Source organism: Argiope bruennichi, chromosome 10 (assembly GCF_947563725.1).
Source record: "Argiope bruennichi chromosome 10, qqArgBrue1.1, whole genome shotgun sequence".
NCBI lineage: Eukaryota > Metazoa > Arthropoda > Arachnida > Araneae > Araneidae > Argiope > Argiope bruennichi.
The window spans coordinates 48243262-48265793 of NC_079160.1; the positions used below are offsets into that span (position 1 = coordinate 48243262).

At 26.7% G+C, this 22532-nt stretch overlaps 1 protein-coding gene across 1 annotated transcript; it reads left to right on the plus strand.

Annotated features, from left to right (window-relative positions):
- The first annotated feature begins 9941 nt into the window (after positions 1-9941).
- On the plus strand, positions 9942-22271 carry LOC129988862 (calcium-independent phospholipase A2-gamma-like). Its single transcript, XM_056097138.1, has 9 exons — positions 9942-10167; positions 11233-11698; positions 12331-12468; positions 12634-12788; positions 14769-15035; positions 15270-15327; positions 16048-16239; positions 17345-17540; positions 20396-22271. The coding sequence occupies exons 1-9, from the start codon at positions 10088-10090 to the stop codon at positions 20644-20646; spliced, it is 1803 nt and encodes a 600-aa protein (XP_055953113.1). The 5' UTR covers positions 9942-10087; the 3' UTR covers positions 20647-22271.
- The last annotated feature ends 261 nt before the right edge of the window (positions 22272-22532 follow it).

The window sequence follows — 22532 nt, forward strand, 5'->3', positions numbered from 1 at the left end:
AATTTTTGTTATTATGAATTTTTTAATCCTCTTAAATTGCAAGAAAATTAAGTTCTTTAAGATTTTAAAATTTAAATTTGAATGGAAGTTACTCAGGTTAATAACCTTAAAAACATTTAGTTTTAATTATTTTGAATTTTCTAGAATTTAATTTTTCTTGTTTTAAAATGCCATTAATAGAAATTGCAGAATGCGAAGCTTGTCGGGCATGTTTTTCAATTTATTAGCAGCATTAAATTATCTAAATAATATCGAAAATCATATAAATTATTTCAACTTTAAATGCATACACATAGTTTTATTTCAGGCAAAAAAAAAATTTATCATACTTATTATCACAAAAATTTTGTGCGTTTCTTAGTGTGTCGACATATCACTTCAAAATCTGTCTACTTGCATAATTGAAATTTAAAAGAATTGTCTGAATATACAATACTTGTATAGTTGAAATTTAAAGAATTGTCTGAATATACAATACTTGTATAGTTGAAATTTAAAGAATTGTCTGAATATACAATGAGACATCATAATATCATGTGCTGGGACAAACATAGCTCAGAAAATTTTATAATAATCTGTAGTCTTTTGTTTGTTTCCTTCTTGAGGTTTTTTGGACTACAATTTCGCCATCTCAGTCTTTTCATTCTTTTTCTGATTTTTAGTACACCTCCGACTATTTCAACACCATTATAAATATATAAATTAGAGTGAATGTGGAAAGTTGTCTAAATCCACTCTAATTTATACATTTTTTTTCCTTTTTTATTATACTTTGATAGCTGTCCGAAAATACGGTATGGATTTCAAAACATGTTGAAAGTTACTAATGCGATCAAACAACTTCATAACCTAGCAAAGCAGTCGTATCAATTTTTGAAAAAAAAATAGCAGATTTTAGGTGGCATACATTCTTTTTTGACTAAATGAAAAACGTTTTAACAATAAATAAATCTCATTCTTTTTCAAAATAAAGTAACTCCCGCCAATTTAAGAAAATGGAGGATTTTAACCCTTTGTTCTCCAATGATTTTATTAGAGTGCTGACAAATGATTTTAAAAATTTACCCAAGATGAAGGAATTTAAAAGAAATTTTGGAAGAATCTTTATAAGTATATAGATGAAATATGTCCAGTGATACTAGACAGAATTCCTGTTCCACCAAGATGAGATATTCGATAGTACTGGACAGTTGACCGCAAAGGATTTAAGAAATTGGTTTTGGGTTGCAAACAAGAAATATCAAATCAAAGCAATAATTGACAATGCGCTCAAAGGTGTATTGCAAAAGTTATTAAAACTACAAAAAGATCAAAAACTGATGATTGGTGCTACTAATAAAGTTTTATATTTTAAATTTTATGAATATACGAGATGCGAGATTTTATATACGAGAGATTTAATGGTATTCAGAGAGGGAGATGGTAAGAAATTGCAAAATGTGTGAGATTTATTAATATTTCAATTAATAAAAAATACAAAAATATTTAATAGCAAAAATTAAGGACTTATAAAACAATATTTGTTATTTAAATTTTTTCAACTATGCATATATTTAAGTACTGTAAAAACGCGAAAGGCCCTGTTTCTCCTGTTTGTGAATGCAAATTTATTGTTTCCGTTTTATAAATATTTTTTGTTTCGTTTTATAAGTAATAGTTTTTATCACCGCTGAAAATGAAAAATATTAAAAATTTTCACATCACTGTTTAATGTATCACATTTTTAAGTAGCAACATAATTTATTATTCCATTTTTTAAAAAAATAAAATGACATTTGGGGGCATACATGATCTCTAAGATTAATAAACACGGATTGTCATATTTTACATAGAGAAAAATTTTAAAAAGAGATTATCTTAAAAGTTACATTCATGCAAAAGATAAATTTAGATTTAATAATAAAATATTTAAACGTCTTAAAAATAAATTTCTTAAAAATACGTGGATTTATTTCAATTTCGTTAAAAGATTCTAAGATTTGTTACAGTCAATAGAAAAACAGTAGAATTCTATATCAAAAAATTTTTTGTTGTTGCTTTGGAAACTCCTTTTAAGTGTTGGTTGTTTCTTAATTGTCGATATAAATATTTTAATTATTATTATTCTTTTATAACCATATTCAAAAGGTATTTGAAATGTTACTTTATTTTCCAATCTACATAACTACATAAAATAAAAGAACTGACAATCTATATAGAACAAATCTTTCATTTAAATTCCATGTTAATCTTTGAAATGGATGCATTTTGTTTAGCCTTACTTTAACCTTCATATCTGTAACAACAATACATATCTAAAATACATTTATAATTCTTGACAATAGATTTTAGAATTGTTGAATAAGCCAGTGTTTAGAAATTATTCATTGATCCTGCAGTTAGAATATCAATGAGGTGAGTATTTCCTTTCATAAACACGTTCATATTTTAATAAGCAAAAATGGAATTGTTTTAACTAAAAATTTAAATCATCAACAATGATTTTAATAATGAAAATTCTAAATTGCTAGAATAATAAATTGTTTGCGTATATTTTATTTAATATAAATCTTGAGTTATTTAATAAATAATAATCGAATAACAGACGACTTAGTATATAAATCATTTAAATAAGACAAGAACGAAGAAAAAACTCACTAAAAACTAAATTTATCAGTTTTTTTTTTTTTTTTTATCGGCTATAGTTTTATTAAATCGTTTGGTAAAACGACAGATAAAAAAAAACTATTGATATTTTTTTAATTTCAAAAGTCTTTCGGAGCATTTTGAAAACCTGATCATAAATTCTTGTCTTAATCATCATTTTTATTTTCTACCATCACTTTTTCATTTATTTTAGAAAATCAAATTTCGCGAATTTTGTTATTTAGCATGAAACTATATTCATTTCTGCGGCATAAAAATTGTAACAAAAAAAACACTTATGATTTACATTTTTATGATATATTGCCCATTTTCGTCACAATAGCATCAAATATGCCTTTAAAATATATGTAGATGGAACTAGTTAAAGAATTATTATTTTCTTTATTCCTTTTTTTAAATAGGAAAAAAATTTAAATTAATAAATTATACTAAATTTAGAATTTTATATAAATGTTAATTTAAAAGGTTCTTGCGACAAACTAATCATATTCACTTCTGAAATAAAAAATTCCATATGCAATTCCAGTTACTCAATGTTGCTGCAAAAAGTATTGTGAATTTACTTAATGAATTACTTATACAAGGTTTAAATATACATTCATATAATAATGCTATTGAGAAAAAATCTCCCTGGTTTAGGTATCTTAATTTTCTGTTAACAAATAAAGAAAAATCACAATGTATAATTTTTTGAACATTTGGGACAAAACTTTAACATTTAAAAATGAAGTAAAACTTAGAAGCATTTCCAAATAATTTGAGTAAATATAATAAAATTGAGTTTATATAATAAAAATAATATAAACCTTTTGACTAAATGATTCAAATGTAAAATTTATTATAAATTTATAATTATTGATATTTAGTACAATATTAAAAGGAAATCTGCATTCTGTTTTTGGAAAATCCTTCTAACAAAGTTTATATTGTAAAAGAAACTTATACATTCCTATATTCTTCAAAAAACAATCAGAAAATAAAGTTTTTAGGATAAACGTTTCTTTCAATCGCAGAGAAATATTTCAAAATATGCAAATCAGATTATTTTTTGGACAGATATTATTAACATTATTGGGGCGAAATATAAAACTCGTGTATAAAGAAATCATCAAATCAAGGATTTTTTTTTTTTTCTTATTTTGTACAAAAATGATTCGAAATTTCATTCTGATATGTATCAGCATTTAGAATTCTCATCATAAAATGAAAGCCTTTTAAAATGCGTTTCTTTATAACAGAACTTGATATAACATTTATTAGTAACAAATAAATGTTTTAAATAAATGATATATTGCTTCTGTCAATAATTTAAAACAACAAAATCACTTACCCATTTTGCTTCGATTTGTAAATAAACGAAGAGAAAACAGGAAAAAAAAGTAGAAATTACATTCGCTTTAAAAATAGTCTGCGGAATCTTTTCTTCGTCTGATCCGTTTTAATTCAAGAGCGCATGCGCGTGAGTATGACACGGGTCTTTAATAAGCTAAAAAGTTTTGTGGAGCGTGTCATGACTACTGTTAGAGATGATACAAAAATCAATAGAGTTCTGAAGCGTTAAATAATGTAACAATTGGCGTTTTCTTTGATTAAATGGAATCCAGGTTTTTTTAAAGGGATTTGTGTAATAAGGTAAATGAAAAACATTATGATTCAGATATGCATTAAATGACTACAACGCAATAAGGGGAGATTCTAGCTTTTACAATAAAAAGATATGCCAATTAATTTTACTTTTGATTTTTATTCACTGTAATAAAATAAGTTTTTCAAGGCTTTTTCAGGCAAGGCAGGTTTTGCAGGTTCTAATACTATTTTAGTTTGGAAGCTGACACAAAAAAAGACTACCTAAAAAATATTTTGTATTTTAATCAATGTTCAGACAAATCACTTTTTGTGATTGTAATAGTTATTAATTGCTTATTATTATTATTAAAAACAGCAAATAAGCTTCATAAGCTATTTGTCTTAAAAAAGCTTTTTTATTTTTATCACTAAGAAAATTTATCTGGATTCACACTAAGGTCAAGGCTAATACGTTTTATAGCTAGTTGTTAATAGTCTTACTTTTTATCACTTCTGAAAACTAGCATAAACTAGCATTTAGCATCCTATTCTAATTTAGCTTCCTATTAGTTACATATTATTTTTAATTCTATTTTACTACTAGAAACCCATTTAGCCTACTATTATAATTTACCTTAGTATAAGATAATTAACCTTCATAGGAATTAACTTCGTAAAATTCTATTGCACTTCTGAATGATTAAAAGATCTTTAAGAAAACTTGTTGGGTTTAGTTTTCATTTTAAACAGATAATACTAAAACGCAACGCACCAGCATAAATTTTGTAAGTGAATATTTTCCTCCAGAAAAACACAGCCTATAGCAATATAAATCTGGTATAATTCTTATATTCTAATAACTGTAAACAGTTGATTAATTCCGTAATATAAGTATATTGTACCATTCTAATTTTTAATAGGATTGATAATGATTCTGATTTTTTACTTTCTTTGTCTGCGAAGTATAGAGAATATATTGTAATAATCGAAAAATTCGAACTCGAAATTTTGATTAATCTCTGCGTTTTAAACCTCTACAAGGTTCGAAAAACAGATTTTTGGCATCATGTCCATCAGTCTGTTTATATGTGTTAGAGATAACTCGAAAACACTTTGAGCTAGATTGATGGAATTCGGTGTCAGATATTTACACCAGATTAGTAGATTTCAATCAAATTTGGGCGAAACCTATTAAATAGAAATCTGACTGTCCAACAATCACAATATAAGTTGCACGATAACTGAAGAATAAAGAAAGCTAGAGGGATTAAATTTGGTAATCAGATTAACCATCTAAAGTATAAATACATATAAAATTTGGAACCGGATCCGTCAAGGTGTTAACTTTCTGTAAATCTGTATATTTACAAGCTTATAAACGAGATAGCTAAAAAAACGTAATATACTGTAATGTCTTGATCTAGACTGACGTTTTATACTGTAATGTCTTGATCTAGACTGACGTTTTATACTGTAATGTCTTGATCTAGACTGACGTTTTATATTGTAATGTCTTGATCTAGACTGATCAAATAACGAAGCAGAATTTCCAGACAATTTTTTATTTTACAGCCCTATATATACAAAAGAACAACTTGTTCTAATCTTGGTTAAATAAATAGTTATTTACACCTGTAGTAGGAAACACAACAGTCGAAGTCGAAGGTTTATCTTGAAACTCAGTTCTCCATCAATACGGAGAAACAACACTACAGGGAACTAACAGGTTGTTAGTCAACACGGCCACTCCAGGAGTAGTTCTCGGACTCCGAAATCGTGGGCGTAGTCCAACAGTCTACCTGCAATTCGTTTCTTCTCCTCTCCCTAAAAAAATCTCCGCACTTTATTTCGGCGACAATTTTCACCTCTTAATTTACATTGGTCATTTGAGCTCTCTTTCGGCCAATCGGGGTTCAGCAATATGCTCCCTCAGCGGCGCCAGAGGGTCGTGGGAAGGTCCTTTTAGTGATGCACCTTTCATAACTGACTATTCTGGAACACGGAGTTATCATAGTCCTTTCACAATGAGAAACATTTAGCATCCAGATGTTTGGACACCCCTTTCTCTTTGAAGGTACTATCAATATATCTTGGACGAGGAATTCCCACAGGTGGTCTTTCACTGAAATCGCTAATGAACAGACGCGAAACCACCCAGATGAAAATATCTACCATCTGGCTATCTCGAGGAATTTAGTAATTAACAGCGACGACACAGCTGGCTGTAAAGGTCTTATCAGTACTGGGAAACGGGAATATTACAATACACATGAAATTTGGTATGTGATTTTGTGAGTACAGTTGCAATTCTGTAATTTTGGTTTCAACGATTTAAAAGGACGCTTCCAAAACACAATTCGATTTTCGGGTACCATTGCTAATCGCCAAAAAAAAAACATCAAGGATTACATGATTGATTCAGTAAAAACCCTAGATTCACGTACAAGATTAATAATTTGTTAATAAATTAATATAATGCAAAGCATTCTCGCTTTTACCAAAGGCGAGCAGTTTTATGCTGGAGGTCATAGCACCTATATTAGAGAGAATGCGGGAATTTTTTAGAACAACCATTCCTGTCGGTTAAATGTTCAGTTTTAATGGTTCACGTTTACAAAGAGAAAGTATATTAAAGTCAAAAAAAATTCGAAACCTAAATTTTGATTAATCTTCACGTTTCAGATCTCCGCAAGGTTCTAAATACACATTTTTGTCTTTATGTCTATCTGTTTGTCTGCGATGAAGATAATTCAAAAACGCTTTAAGCTAGACAAATGAAATTTAATTTATGGTCTTTACTTCAAATGTGTACATTTGTATCAGAGTTTGAACGAAATCCATTCATAGGAAGTCCGTCTATCCGGTCCAAAGAGAGTTAGATGAATGAAATGAACACCTTAGATTTAATATCTAAAAATTTGAAAAGAAATTTGACAAGGGCTTGACCATATATGATCTATATTTTCACAGCCATATACACGTGACGACTCAAAAACTCAATGACTTGAATATATGAAATTAGAAATTAATTTATTGACAAAAATTGTAGTTCTGTGTAAAAGTGTGTTTTAAATAGGCCTGAAAAATAATGTCCAAAATGCACGTTCGGTGATAATTCATATTAGGTATGTAATAACCGCACTCCAATGATTATCATCAATGATCGCTCACTAATAGGCTCTTTCTTAATTATTGCTGCGATGACATGCGATTAATACTACTCAAATACATTTATTAGAGAGTGCTCGAGAAAATTCCGGATAATTTCCTTCTTTTTTTTTTTTTTTTTTTTTTTTTTTGTAGTGTGAAAACATATAAAAATTTTTGACATTTTACATTCTTGGCCCCATTATTTTCAGAACTGTGTGTTTGCTGTCCTAATTATTATATTATATGCAAAGTTTTGCTACTTGTCCTCTAAAATTTCACAAGTTACTATCGTTTCTAATTTAAACGATAACTAGGTACAAAAATTCAATTAAAAAATTTCGTCATATCTGATTTTTCCCAACCTTTCTTTCGAAAGTCTTTAATTGTACTTTAAGCTCAAGCTATAAATCAAGAAAAATATTTTCATCTCAGTTCGAAATAGTAATATTATAACTGTAATAGCATTGAAACAGTCTTTTAAATTTTCGTTTATTCTTTCTTCTTCTCTCTTTTTCTCAAGGCTGAGGTATTCTGGAACTTCTCATGATTCTATTCCATAGAAAATAAACTTTATTTGTGGTCCTGGTATGTGTTAAGCTTGTAAGATTGAATTTCAATATCTTAGAATAGAATGGGAAATCGAAGGATGCGATGTTTTTCCATTCACCTGACCATGGTTCAAAGTTACAAAATTAATCTAAAATAACATATATATAGTTTCTAAATGAAATGTGAAACAAAATTAATTCGCTCACGTATTCCATCAATTTATTTCTTATCTTTGTATATTCATTTGAGATATCTTGTTTTAAACATCGAAAATAAAAATAAAAATTAAATAAAAAATTGCCTTAAATTAGATATATTGATTAATATTATTTATACTGTGTATATGTTTACTTAATGCAACAAATATAAGATCAAACAATAATAGAGCAATTTTTTTTTATCACTTTTTAAAAATATCCGATTACTTGCACGTGCTTCATAGTTTGCGGTGGTCTTGTGTTAAAGTCTCTGTTCCGCAATCAAAGGATACCAGGTTCGAAACTTGATTCCACCTAGGAACCATCTGTAAAAGTATCTAGAGACCGCTGAAATCGTTGGTCCACGTGTCTTTTAACTAGTGAGCCGAAAATGTCTGAGAAGACTTTCAGCGTAGGTACCGTCTTGGTAGACAGTATAACGAACCGTCCCAAAATGGCCCTCGAGTTGCTTCAAAATGGGTTGTAAATATAACTAAGCAGAATTATATGTGCTTTATAAACCGATCTTTTATTCGGCGGATTAAAGCAGATACAAGGCAAGCAATTCGCATTCTCCATCATTAACACCTATTCCAATCTTTTTTAAGAAAAATTTTGATTATATAGAAAATAAATGCTGATAAAGTTTCTAAAAAATTTAGTTAAAGTTGATTGGAGACCTTGTTTGAAATTTTCTCCAAAAAGAGTTTTAAAACGGCCTTAATTTTTAACAGTGATCGGATAATTAGGGTGATATCTGAACTCACACCATGTTCTCCCAATTTCCATGCCTTATTAATTTGCTATCGTTTGATCTTCAAAGACAGATATAATATTCATCAGGTCCATAACCACAGTAGATCCAACAAGATTCTCTTCTTCTGGTGTTGAGTTCTAATCACTAGTCAATCTTCGCTGTTCATCAAGATCTTTATGGCTACATTATTTCGAAGTAATTCTTGTGGAAATCAAGTAACAAAATAGTAGCATTTTTCTTTAGTTAAAGAAATCTTTAATATTAATAGTCCCACTCTGGATTAATTTTTAGTTTTGTTTTTCATTTGATACATGTGGATTTTGTGGCGATTCCTTTGAAGAAGAGCACTCTTTCTCAGAGGCTAAGATCAGAATATTTTTATACCAAAATGAAATCATTTGCGATAAGTCTAAAATTATTTCTAAAAGAATGTTGTGAAGTAACCATACAATGATCAAGTATGGAATCCATTTTTAATTTTTCAAGTCTGCTTCTGAAAACCTTTATGTGATTGCAAATGATGGTTAACTGATGGAAAACGATGGAAGGATTATGGTTCCCAATAGTTCATAGCTAGAAGCAAATTTTTTTTTAACTCACTTGCATATACTCTACACTATTTATTTTTTCTTTCCAAAACTGATATTGAACTTGGAAGACTGATATAGTGAATGAAATCATTGGACTTATTCATACATTCTTAGCGTCTCTCTCTCTCTATACAATCATAATGGCTGTTTGTTACGGACAGTTCTTTTGGAGGTGACGTTTGAAAGCATTTTTTGTTGTTGTTTTTGTTGTTGTTATTGTTATGCTTTATTAGACTATGCAATTAAACAAATTAAAGACATTGGAGAGATAAACGCGGATGTTATTTTATTCTAAACTAGCAACGATTAATTAATAAAAAGAGAAAGAATAGATTTCCCTAAAATGCGAATCCTTTTTATGTTCTTAATTTTTTGTAAAAGATCGGTAACATGGGACTAGGTCAGTGTTTAGCGTGTAATAATTTCTAATGACGTCAAATTCTACTGCTTTGTGATTGGTCAACTTCATGTCCTGACATATCGTCTGTTTTTATTTACGTTTTTGTCGTAGGTTGTGAGCATGTTTTCAAAAGTTATTCTTGAATACTGCGTACTTGGATCTGCAACTTTGTATCAGAGAAAGAAGTATATTTAGTTTTGAAGGCGTTTTACTCTTCAAGAAAAATTCTAGAATGAAAGCTAAAGCTATAGCTCCCAAGGCCTTGTCTTGTCCTCCACTATTTGGAGCTGTCAGTTCTGTGAAAAGACGGAAGTAAGATATATATATATATATAAAAATTCAAAATCTTTTCGAATAAAATTAATACAAAATTAACTATGCATTTAATATGACTATTTAGTTATTAATCTAATCCATTATAATTTGAATGTCCTGAAATAATCATATGTATTTATCAATATAAAATTTAGTTATGAAAATTCTGTTAATTTTCTGGATTCTCCATATGTGGCTTAAAATTTATTACTGCATATTTTTTAAATTTTCATATGGTTTATATTTTATAATTTAACAATAATTTTCATTTTTGTTTAGTCTCAGCATTGTAGATATCAATTTTTCAAATAAATTTTTCAATCTCAATTTTTTAAAACTATTTCCAACATTACTTATAATTTTTATTTTTTTAAAAAAGTATTGAGTTTGTCTGATATTTGATTCTTAAAAAAAGTTGTCTAGTAAAGCTCTAAATATTGTACATATAATTCAATTTATATTTTGTGTATTGGGAGAGAAAAATAGTTTGATTTATTACTAAATATTAAATCATAAACTAAAACATTTCATACATGACAAAGAAATATGATATTAACCTATGGAATTTTATCAAAATATATGACAAAGAGGGCCGGTATATATATCAAATTTGGTGCTCATTATCCTTGTATCATTATTATGTGAAAGATTCAAGAGTAAGGTGCCATTTCATATATTAACTTAATAATTTGCCTTCAGTTCTGTTGATATGATTTTGCTGATAATAGTTTTGATTTTTACTTCCAAATTTGGGAAATAAAGAAAAAAAAATTAGTGAGATGAAATTTACATTTAAAAGTATAAACTAGAACCTGCTGTGAATTATAGTATGGATATTGATATCCAGGTTTCAAGAATATATATTTATTTAAAATATCTTGAGGTTTGTTTAAGTATTCAGTTGTAAATAGTTAAATGTTGTTTTTATTAGAAACATGCTTCAAAATTATATTAAGAAACATATTAATTTCTCTATTATGAATTATTTCATTAATTTTTTAAATAATAAAGTGATAATATTGAATTTAGATCATATCTCATGTGCATTTATTTCTCTTTCAGAAAAATAATTCTCCTAGTTCCTTATGGCACATCCTCCAAACCAGCTACCAATAATTTACCATCTAAGCTTAGCATTTTCAATTTCAGAAATAATTCCAATAGCATCTTACCTGTGATATGGAAATCTGTGGCTGTTGCTTCTTCTTTGTTGACTAGCATTACCTCAAATTTTCGTAAAAATAAGACAGAAGATGGAGAATCAAATATTAAATCAACTGATGATCAGAAATCTACTCAAGCAGTAATAACTTCCCATAAATTAAATTCTGATGATTTAAATGCTACTGATGGAAGCTTAAACACTGAAATTAAACATAGTCCATTAATACAGAAAATTGAAGAAAATACAGTAGAACAGTCGTTTTTTGAATGGCTTGCTGGTGGTGATTTAAGTACTAAAAGGAAAGAATTTTTAGATAAAGATCAAAAGAAAGTTGAGAAAAGTACAAAATCTTTTATTTCTAAGGTAATTAAATTGATAAGTTATTATTTTTATTGTCTATTTTTAAGAGTGGAAAATTCTTTTTTCTTTTATTCATGAAAATTTAGAAAGTTATTTAAATTTCCTTATAAAACATGCTTAAAAATATCTATAATATTTTAGATATTTTTTAATCAACTCAGCAATAGTCATTGCCAAACATAACATTTGCTACTTAATAACTTTTTATTAAAATCTGAAATCATTAAAATATATAAAAATGCATCAAGCACAGTTGTCTTACCTGATCATATTGGTAAGAAAATTGCACTTTTAGCGTTAATAGGTTGTAATGTGAATTTAGTGCACTATTAATTCAGTTGTCTAATTTTGAAAAAATGGAAAGATTTTATAGATTTTAAAGTTTGTGTATATATCTATATATACACACACACACACACACACATATATATATATATATGCAGCTTTCAATAAAGTATTAAATGGTGAACAATTCAACAAATAAATATTAAATGATTTCATGATAATATAAAATTTGAAATGTAAACTTATGCTATACTTTACTGTGCTTTTTTTTATTTAGAGAACAGAATGATATAATATTAATAATTTATAAATATTGCAGTCTCATCAATTTTATTTATTGTTTTTCTTAGTCAAGTCTACAGCAACGAAGCAGATTTTTAGTCTCTTCATTATCTGAAGCATCTTCATCTGCATCACGTTTACTCAGATTAGAAGAAGTTTGTAAACATCTTCTTCTTTACCCTGAACAAAAAGCCATTATGTGTAAGGTAAAACATGAATATTCTTTGTATTTTAAACAATATGAATTATTAAACAATAATTATCTTTGACATTTTATTTTGCCCATATCTTAACTTAAAACTGTTACAATAGTTAAAAAAATGTCTAAATTTTTTGTGTTGAAAAGCATGATTTATATTTGTATCTTCTAGGCTGGTTTACTGAAAACTACTCTTTTACTCAAAAATGACTCTTCAGATAAAGCTATACAAGAACAAGCAAAATGTGTTCTTGCTCTTGTAGGTTATCATGATCCACCTAAAGGAGATGGTATAAGAATCCTCAGTATTGATGGAGGTGGAACAAGGTAAGGTTGCTTCCAAAATTTTTATTACATATTTGGTAAAGCTTGCTAAAAGTTTTGGTGTGGTTTTATATTACATTTGGCTTCTTTCATGGTCTTTTTTTATGTTACTTTTTATATAATATTTAATTTTTTATACATTTTTTTTTATTTAGTATAAATTAAAATATATTTAAGCTTCATAAGATGAAATATAATGATTGAAACCATATTAATTATACTTGCTTATATCTTTTAGATTTTAAATCAATTATTTTATCATCTCTTTTTTTTATGACACTATTAAGGATTTACTTTTAGGAGCAGATAATGTATATTATTTTGAAATTTTAATCATTAACTGAATGTAATGTTTTTAATCAAAACTTAAATTTCCAATGTAATTTTTTTGTTATGTTTGTTCTTATGTAATTATAATTTATATGTAATCAAAAAAAAAAAATTCCAAATTTTGAGAGTTTATATAGTTTGAAAAGATTTAAATAAAATTTAAACTATAAATCACACTCACTGTAGAAATATTGCCATTATTATTATCATCTCTTTGAATCTTGCAAACTATTCCAGTTTATAAATGTTATTAGTTTTTTTATGGTAATAAGTTCTAAAATACATCAAAAACGTGTCAATTTTTTTAATTATTTTATTTTTTTAAAAAAATTAATCTTTTTTTTTTTTGGAAAGGTTTCAGTTTATGCTGTGTTAAATGACAAATTTAAATTTAAATTATCTATTTAATATTAATTTAAAATTTAGAAGAATTTTAATTGATAGGAGATGGGATTTTTAAAAAATATCTAGGTTAATATCTCCCACTGGCTACAACAAGCCTAAGGGTTTATTCTCAATAAACAAAATTATGTAGGAAGTCTTTGAATTAAAAATTTCCCCTCAAAGCCTTATTCACATAAAAACAGTTCCTTAAGGAAATAGTTTTCGAGAATTCTTTTACATTCTATGAACAGTTTGCTTGCAATTTGGCATTTCAAGCAATTGATAATATTCATATTTCAGGCTGTTACATAATAGATAAAAACTAGGTAAAAGCTAACTATCTTCATTAATTAAAATGTTTTGTTGGGCACTCTGAATTTCCATTAGAAGGGAATGAAAAAAATTATAAAATTCTTAGATCTTATGACCATCCAAAAAGGCAAACTAAGCTTGTCTTTTTTTAAGCTCAAAAAAAAAAAAATTGTTAAATATTCTTTTGAAATGTTGATTAATTTTTTAAATATTTGAATATGTTTTATTAATTTTCAATATATTTTTATTGTAAAAGGCAAACTTAACTAAGTACTTGTTTTATGCTCAAAAAGGAAGCAATTTTAGAGTAATCTTGAAAAATATATATTAATTTTTAAAATATTTAAATATGTTTTATTCGTTTTATTATCTCTTTTTCTATTTTAAATAATTTTCAATAGAATGATTGTAATACATTGGCCTCTGGCTAGAATCTACAGCTATATATCTTGAAAATAATTTAGCTTTCAGTTCTTGTAAATGATATTTTTAAAATATATATATATATATTAGTCTAATACAAAGAATTTTATATTTTGTATCATGGTAGTAATTTCTAAATGAGTTAATCAGATAGTGGAGTAATGAGTTAATCAGTGCAGTAAGCTCAGAAAGAAATTTGAGAGAACTCAAAATATGCTAAAATACTCCTGTTTTCAATATAAAATCAGTGAATTTCTATCTTGAAAAACTACTGAAATTGTAGAAAATGCTGAATAGTATTCATCGATAAAAAAAAAGCAAATAAATGTAAATGCTTGTAAAATTATTAACCATCATTATTTTTAATTTTTTTAAAACTCAATATTTCAAGTATTTTTAAGTCTTTAGAAGAAAGGATTTCATGCTCTTATATAATTTAATCATGTATATTTTTTATTATTAATTATTTTGAAGTAGTATTCATATTTTTATGATCCAAGGAAATTAATTTTTTTACTTTTTTTTAATCCTTAGAGGCATTATGGCTATAGAAATTCTACGTCAGTTGGAAGCCAAAACTAACAAAAAAGTCTACGAATTATTTGACTTTATATGTGGTGTGAGTTCTGGTGCAATTCTTAGTCTATTGCTTGGGGGTCTTCGTGTGTCCCTTGATGAATGTGAATACTTGTATAGGAAACTCAGTGATGAGATTTTTTGCCGAAGTGCCATTTGGGGGACTAGTCGCTTGATGTGGAGTCATGCATATTATGATACCACAGCTTGGGTAAATGTTCTCAAGTAGGTAAATTTTCTCAATATTTACATTTTGCTTCATAAATATCCCGTATCAACAATGTTACTGCTTTTATGTACTTGAACATTTGAAATTAGGTAATAGAAATTATTTTTATTTTTAATAATTCATTTATGTAATTTTTATTTTGAAACATATTCTTCTCTTTAAAAACTGATTTATATTAAATTTTGTGACAATTCAAAAGTCTTACTTCTGCAAAATATTTTTTCCTTTAGGAAAACATTTGGTGAAACTCTTATGATTGATACTGCTAAAGACAAAGATACTCCCAAAGTAAGCATTCATTGTTATAAATTTGTATAATAATGTACAAATAGATTAATTATCAGACAAATTACTGAGTTTATTCTGTTCTTCCTTTGGAATAAGGCTAAATATGAAAATAAAAATATAAAAGATTATCAAATATATATTAGTAAAAAATGATCACACACACATATATATAATATGATATTTATTGTAACCCTCAATTTTGTAGATTTATATAAAATGCAGTTTTCATTTCACATTTCCATTGTCTTTTAGTGTAAAGAATCTGCCTTATATTCCTTGATTTTTGTTTAATGCATATTTTAGAGGCTTTTTTATTTAAAAGAAAATTTTGGTGCTTAAAGCAAGTTTAGTTTAATTTAGTAAACCAGAAATAAAAATTGTGTATTTTTAAAATATATTTATGTATTGTATTAAAAGAAGATATAAAACTCAATACAAGTTATCTGTTATTCCAGAACACTGAGAGAGCAGTGTAGAAAAGTGCAGTTGTAAATTGAATTTTATTACAAATTTGAGATACACACGATTTTGAGTACTCATGTAGAGTATTTTTAATATCTTCTTTTTGTCAAAATAAGCAAAAATTATTGACTTTTTTACCCTCATGATACAAATTTAATGTACCAATTCTATTATTACTCATAAAATAGGCATAATTTTAGAAATAGAAAGAATGGAAGATACATACATATATTTATTTATACTTTTTTTTTTTTTTAGCTTGCTGTTGTATCTGCAATAATGAATCTTCCTCATCTTCAAGCCTTTGTGTTTAGAAATTATGATTTCCCTCCTCGTATTCAGTCTTATTATAGAGGTAGTTGCAGATACAGAATGTGGGAAAGTATTAGAGCTTCAGGTGCTGCACCTGGTTATTTTGAAGAATATTGTTTAGATGACTATCTTCACCAGGTAAATATTGTGATACATATTTAGTACATTTTTTGATGTTTAGACCAACTTAAAATATTCTGTATTCATATATTTCTATCTTATTTTTATTAAAATAACAGTAAAACTTTGTTTGCTTTTATAAATCCTGTTAATTAATTAATAGACTTCTTATACCTATGACTTATATATGCCCTGTAAGTCTTCTGTGATGTCCAAATTCTTTTCTGATTATCTTAATAACTCTACCATTGTTATGTGCTAAAATATAACCCAACAAATGACTTCATCCTTTTGTATTTTCAGCCTGATTAAATCAAATTTATTCCTATATTTTTTTTATTAAAAATGTCTTAATACAATAATTTAATAAGATGATGTAAATAATTTTTCCAGCCTTCAATGTACGAAACATTTTCACGCTTCATTTCTATTATTTGAAAATTTGAAATTATTTGTTACTTGGAATGTTAAACTGTCTATCTTAAGGAAATGTTTGTATTAAAAATAAAAAATAAATGAGAAAATTATTTTTAAATGTGTGTTCAAACACATGTGTGATTCTGTCTTAAAATTTGTATAAAATTCTGAAGCTCTGTGTCTTTAAGCTCCCATTAATTTAAACTCAGAAGAATTTTATTCCATAAGAATTTGATTTTTTTAAAATTTTCAATGCAAGATAATAAATTGATTTTTTTTTTCAAATTCTTAATCTCTGTTTTAAGCAAGAAATAAATATAAAAATTTTAAAGATGATTTATGGAAAATAGTTTGTGTAATTAATAATAATTATTCTTAAAATCTAAAAATCTTCTCTAAATCTTGTCATTTAAACTTGTTTTTTTATTGTAATTTCATTATTATTGTTAAAAAGTATTATAATCTTTCTGTTTTGGATATAATTGCATTACTTTGACAATTTTAACATCTTTTAAATTCTTCTATTGTTTTATTTCAAATTGAAAAACAGAAATTGTATTTTTTATGCTCATCAGTACTTATTGAGTTAAAAACTCTAACAGTTATTGTGTATATCACTATACTCACTTTGTCAATAAAAAATATATAAATAATGTTATAAAAACCTTGAAGTACTTAAAATGGATCTATGTTTGTTGATTTACAGGATGGCGGTGTTCTAATAAATAATCCTGCAGCTCTTGCAATTCATGAAGCTCAGTTATTGTGGCCTTCAGATTCAATTCAGTGTGTAATGTCTTTGGGTAGTGGGCGTTATGTTCCAGCAGTTTCACCTAGTTTAACTTCCACAAGTTTGAAAACCAAAATTCTGAAAATTATTGATAGTGCAACTGACACTGAAGGTAAGGAATCGTTTAGCATGATAAAATTAATCTTTGTTCAAGATTATAAATTACTGAATCCAATATTCTGGAAAAGATGGGGTATATGAAAAAATATGATGAATGTGAAAACTCTAGAATTTTCTAGATGATAAAACATAATTTTAATATTTTTAAACCGTAATTGTCAGTTGATCGATTTTTATAAATAGAATTTTATCTCATTCCAATAGCACAGTCTTCTGGTAAATATGAGGAGAAAGTTTATTTTAAGATTCTATATAATAATCAATTTTAAATTAATCTTTTGAACTCAGAAAAGTAATTCAATGTATAATTATTCACCTAATACAAGAATTTATTTATTGCTTCAAAAAATAAATATATATATAGTTTTAAATTGAATTTCCCTAAAAACTTTATCAATATCTTCTTACAACTCTATAGATATTTTTAACAATTAAAATGAATAAATAAATTGTCAAACTGATGTATTGTCTTGAATGGTGCGCTAGAGGAGACATCCAAATGTAAAAGCTGAATATAATTAAAATAAAAACTTAATCCACTGTTAAGAAAGCAGTTTTTATTTATTCTCTATCATTTCCATTTAAACTTTGTTCCAATCATGTGTTAAATGCTTAAAGAAAAGCTTTAAAGTAAACAACTAATAGAAAACTAAGTTGTAGCTACGCAAAAATTTCATTTGATCTTTTGGATCATAAATTAAGAAATCTGTGGTTGCTTCTCATAAATTTATTTTGTATCATTTATGAAGATAATATATCAATTAAAACTTGAGTTACAGTTATAAAGAATGTATATATAATACATATATAAAACGAAAAAGAATACAATATATATATACACATGTAAAACGAAAGTTTCTAAAAATATTTTGAATTTATTTTATCCTGCTTTAAATAATGTTTCATATTTTGGATACTTTAATTTTAAATATTTTAAAAATAATTTTGAATAATTTAACTATAGATTTAAAACTAATTTTTTTTAGTTTTGTTTTTTAAAAAAGTTTTTTAGAACAAAATTTTAAAATTTTATATTTAAAAATTTTAATTTTTTTATTACTTATTATTAATTTTTTTAAAAAAATATTTTTCTTAATCTGACTTTTTTTTAATATATAAAAATTTAAAAAGTTGTGAATTACTGTTTGAAATAGATGAATAGTTTAGAAAGAAAATAATGTTAATTGTATAAAAAGTAAGAGCATTTTTTATCTTCAGGAAAGTCTAACAGAAATTATAATATTGAAAAAAATAATTTTTAAAAATGGGTTAGTAGGTGGAACTGTATTATAGCTCTTATGGCATGGATTTGATGCTGAAAATTGGAACATTTATGAGTATTTGGGCATATTCCTTTAGCAAAACTTTCACAATCTAAAGGTTTTCAGAGGGGATGAATTGTAGTTAACTGCCCAAGATCTTTCCAAATATTCTTTGAAGAATTTAAGTCCTAGAGATTTGGTTGGTCTAACATTTCCGTAATATACTCACTTTCCAAAAATTCTTCATTCTCACAAGTCCTATGTAGATGAGTTTTGATGAGCCTGCCATATTGGTCTCTTTTGTGTGGGAGGAGACAGGGTTATTGGAATATACATTGAAAATCAGTCATCGGGCTAAACGAGAATTCAACAGGGAATGGAAAAATCCTTCATTGATTCCTGGTTTAACAGTTGAAATGCTCTCCATATATACCTTATTTAAAGACACAGAGAAGTGAAGAGGATACAAATACTAGATCATCCTGTTAATAGATTTGTATCATGCAGCTCTTTGGAAAACAGTGACCCTTGAAATATAGTGTCTATAGCTTCTTGAAAATAACCAATGATATCAGAAGTTGTCACATTCATGTAATGTCTTGTTGTGCTAGGTGGATGTTATCATCATGGATGTGCCCTTATTTTCTTGTAGCTATTTCTATGGATTTGAGACCCCAAAATTTACATAAGTTGGACACACCACTATGCAGTATCTTCATGTCTTTTACGATCTGCACTTGAGATTGCCCTTCTTCAAATCTTCCAAGTATTCTGTACATCATACCATCAACAAACATTGGTGGTTATTCATTTTGCTTTTGAATTTAGCCATGTTCTTCATTGAACAAAGAATGAAAGTTGCCAGAGATGCTTGCAATTCATGCTTTCTTTGATGCCTATTTATAAGCTTAAATATTTTAGATAAATATAGACGTTAATTCAAATTTCTTAATTCCGAAAATATATAAGTGCAATGATATTTTTAAATCTAATTCAAATCTTAATTTTCCAAATTTTTATCTTAATTTAGCTCATATTAACTTCATGCTAAAATCTTCTCCTGATTTTAGCATCAAGTTAATATAGGCATACGGTTAATATTTTAGTATGAAGTTAATCCTGAAAATATTTGTTGGTCCAGTTCCTACTTTTTTATTTTTATTAATCCCACACGTTCTCTAGGAAACAGTAAATTCAGCAGGGTCTCATGCACTGAATGCAGGGATACAAATCCTTAATGTTTATAACATTCTTTTAAATATACCTAAATTTCTCTATCCTAAATGTATATGAGTAAAGAAAAAAAAATCCCTCTAAAAATCTCATTATAAAATCATTGAGGGAAAAATTTCAGCCCCTTTTGCTCCTGTTTCACAATGTAGACTGATGTATTTCTTACTTCTTACTCCTGTACATAAGTTATCCCTCTGGGAGGGAATAAAGCATGGTTTTAAAATTTTCAAAGGTTTCTTCTATTCGGCTATGCAACTGATAAAAACTATGTTTACATATATTTATAAATATCATACAATAAATGAAATTATTTAATTTAATCAGTATTAAATATAGTTGTTTTTCTTTACAGCTGTTCACATTACAGTGAATGACTTGCTGACTCCTGATACTTACTTTCGTCTTAATCCCTATCTGACTGAATTTTTAACTCTTGATGAAAATCGGAAAGAAAAATTGGATCAAATGAAAGTAGATGCTCAGATGTATCTGCGTAGAAATGAATACAAATTCTCTTCAGCTGCACAGACACTTCTGCGGAAACGGAGTGTTTTTAAGCATAGTAGAGACTGGCTAAGAGCTCAGAAAGCTGTCATATTTTGATGTAATGTATTTTTATAGATCTGAAATTTCATTAAGTTATTATCTTCATTACGTATTGGCATTCATTATCATCTAATTTGCTTTATAATTAGTTTTTTAGAGTATTCAGTAAAATTATAGCAAAACAATTTACTGTTATGTTTGGAGGTTTATTAGTATTAATTATTAAAGATTTCAAAAGTAGCAAATATGTGGATGTTAAAAATACAGTGTATATGGCCAAATTGTATTCCAAAAGTAGTAGTAATAATAATAAAGTAATAGTAATGGATTTTACTGAAAAAATTGTATGGGAAATATGTTGTGAAATTTCAGTTGCTTTATAAAGAGATCATGAAAGTTCATTTACTTGCATGATCTCCATACAAGAACTGCATTTTTTTTTTTTTTTTTTAGTTCCAAGTCTTTATTAGAATTTGTGGTCTTGTTAGGTTTGTTGGAGTGATATATTGTTTCATATCACATGAAATACTTTTTACTTTTATACTGTCATTTTTTAATAGAATTTCAAGTAATAAATTCCAATGTGATATGTTTTGAATTAATGGGAGCCGAAGATATCCATATTATTTTACAATCTGTAATTGGTATAGAAAACAATTCAAAGAGCTGTCCATATGAGCAAACCTTGGTGCAAATTTTAGAATGACACAACATTTTGATTGTTTACCATATGAGATTTTTTAATTATAAACCATTACATTTGGATTAAGTAAAAAGATTTTGACGAGTATTTGCGAGATGTCTTTTGAAAAACATATATCTTTTTTTTCTAAGTTTCTTTGTTTATAAAAGTCTGCCAAAAAAAGTTATTCCAGAAATAGAATTTGTCAGAGTTAAACATCATAGATGTGATGTAAGAATTTAAAAAAAGAAGGAAAACAGTTTTATTTTTGCGTCGATATAATTAATTTCAGAAATAATAAGTAAATGGAAAGTTTATTTTTGAATGCATTTAACTGTAATACCTTGTATATACCTGTGGATGTAAAAGCTAAAATTTTGATAGTTTAAGATGCTAATTTTAATTCAAGTTTTCCTAATTGTTTTTAATATCTGATGAGAATATTGTTTGTTTAACGGGGGGGGGGAGGTATGCATTTCTTGTACATAAGATTTCTAATTCTGAAGTGTTTTTATACATTTCTTTTACCAAAAAGTATTTCATAATTGATAGATTCAAATGTGAAACAAAACCAAATAATTAGTTTTTGTTGTTGCTTCCAAATATATATTATTGTTTATTTCTTGAATATTTAGATATTTGATGACTGTGATAATTTTGTTATAAAAGGATTTGTAAGCAATGCAGTTGACCATGTCTTTGAAGATTTTTTTTTAGCTGTATTGCAAGTTTTTTCAATTTACTACTGGATCTCTGTTATTGAAACATTTATTATTTAAAATAATTCTTTTTTCAAATCTAGATACTTGTAAAATTGCATTTGCATTATTTTTAAATTAAAAAAAAATGTTAGTATCTTCCATGCCAAAGAAAAAATATTTTATTGTTCTATAAAAACAAATGATGGTTGAAAATGTACTTATACAAATGCATGCTTATATTTTAGCCTTCACTAATATTCAGAATAATTTGTAAATAGTTCAGACTTTTCGCATATCTTAACTCAATCTAAAGGTTTGCTATATATTGTTTATTTACACTTGTTTCTAGTCAGTTTTTATCTGTAAATAAAATAGATTCATGTATTTGTTTATTTAGAACTTATTTTAAATAAATATTAAGTAAACATTCGAATTGTTTTTGAATTCATATATAAGATATGTATAATTTACATTACGCAAAATCAGTTCAAAGAATATATGTATGAGTTGATTTCAAGTATGAAGCCGGTGGCTTCAGGTTCGAGACTGGTTTCCACCGA

What these genes read in the sequence shown, in the direction of transcription:
- LOC129988862 (XM_056097138.1), top strand. Translation starts at nt 10,088, where the DNA reads ATGAAAGCTAAAGCTATAGCTCCCAAGGCCTTGTCTTGTCCTCCACTA. An exon ending in GCTTGGGTAAATGTTCTCAA is followed by an intron (nt 15,036 to 15,269) that starts GTAGGTAAATTT and finishes TTTTTCCTTTAG; the next exon opens with GAAAACATTTGGTGAAACTC. An exon ending in TAGATGACTATCTTCACCAG is followed by an intron (nt 16,240 to 17,344) that starts GTAAATATTGTG and finishes GTTGATTTACAG; the next exon opens with GATGGCGGTGTTCTAATAAA.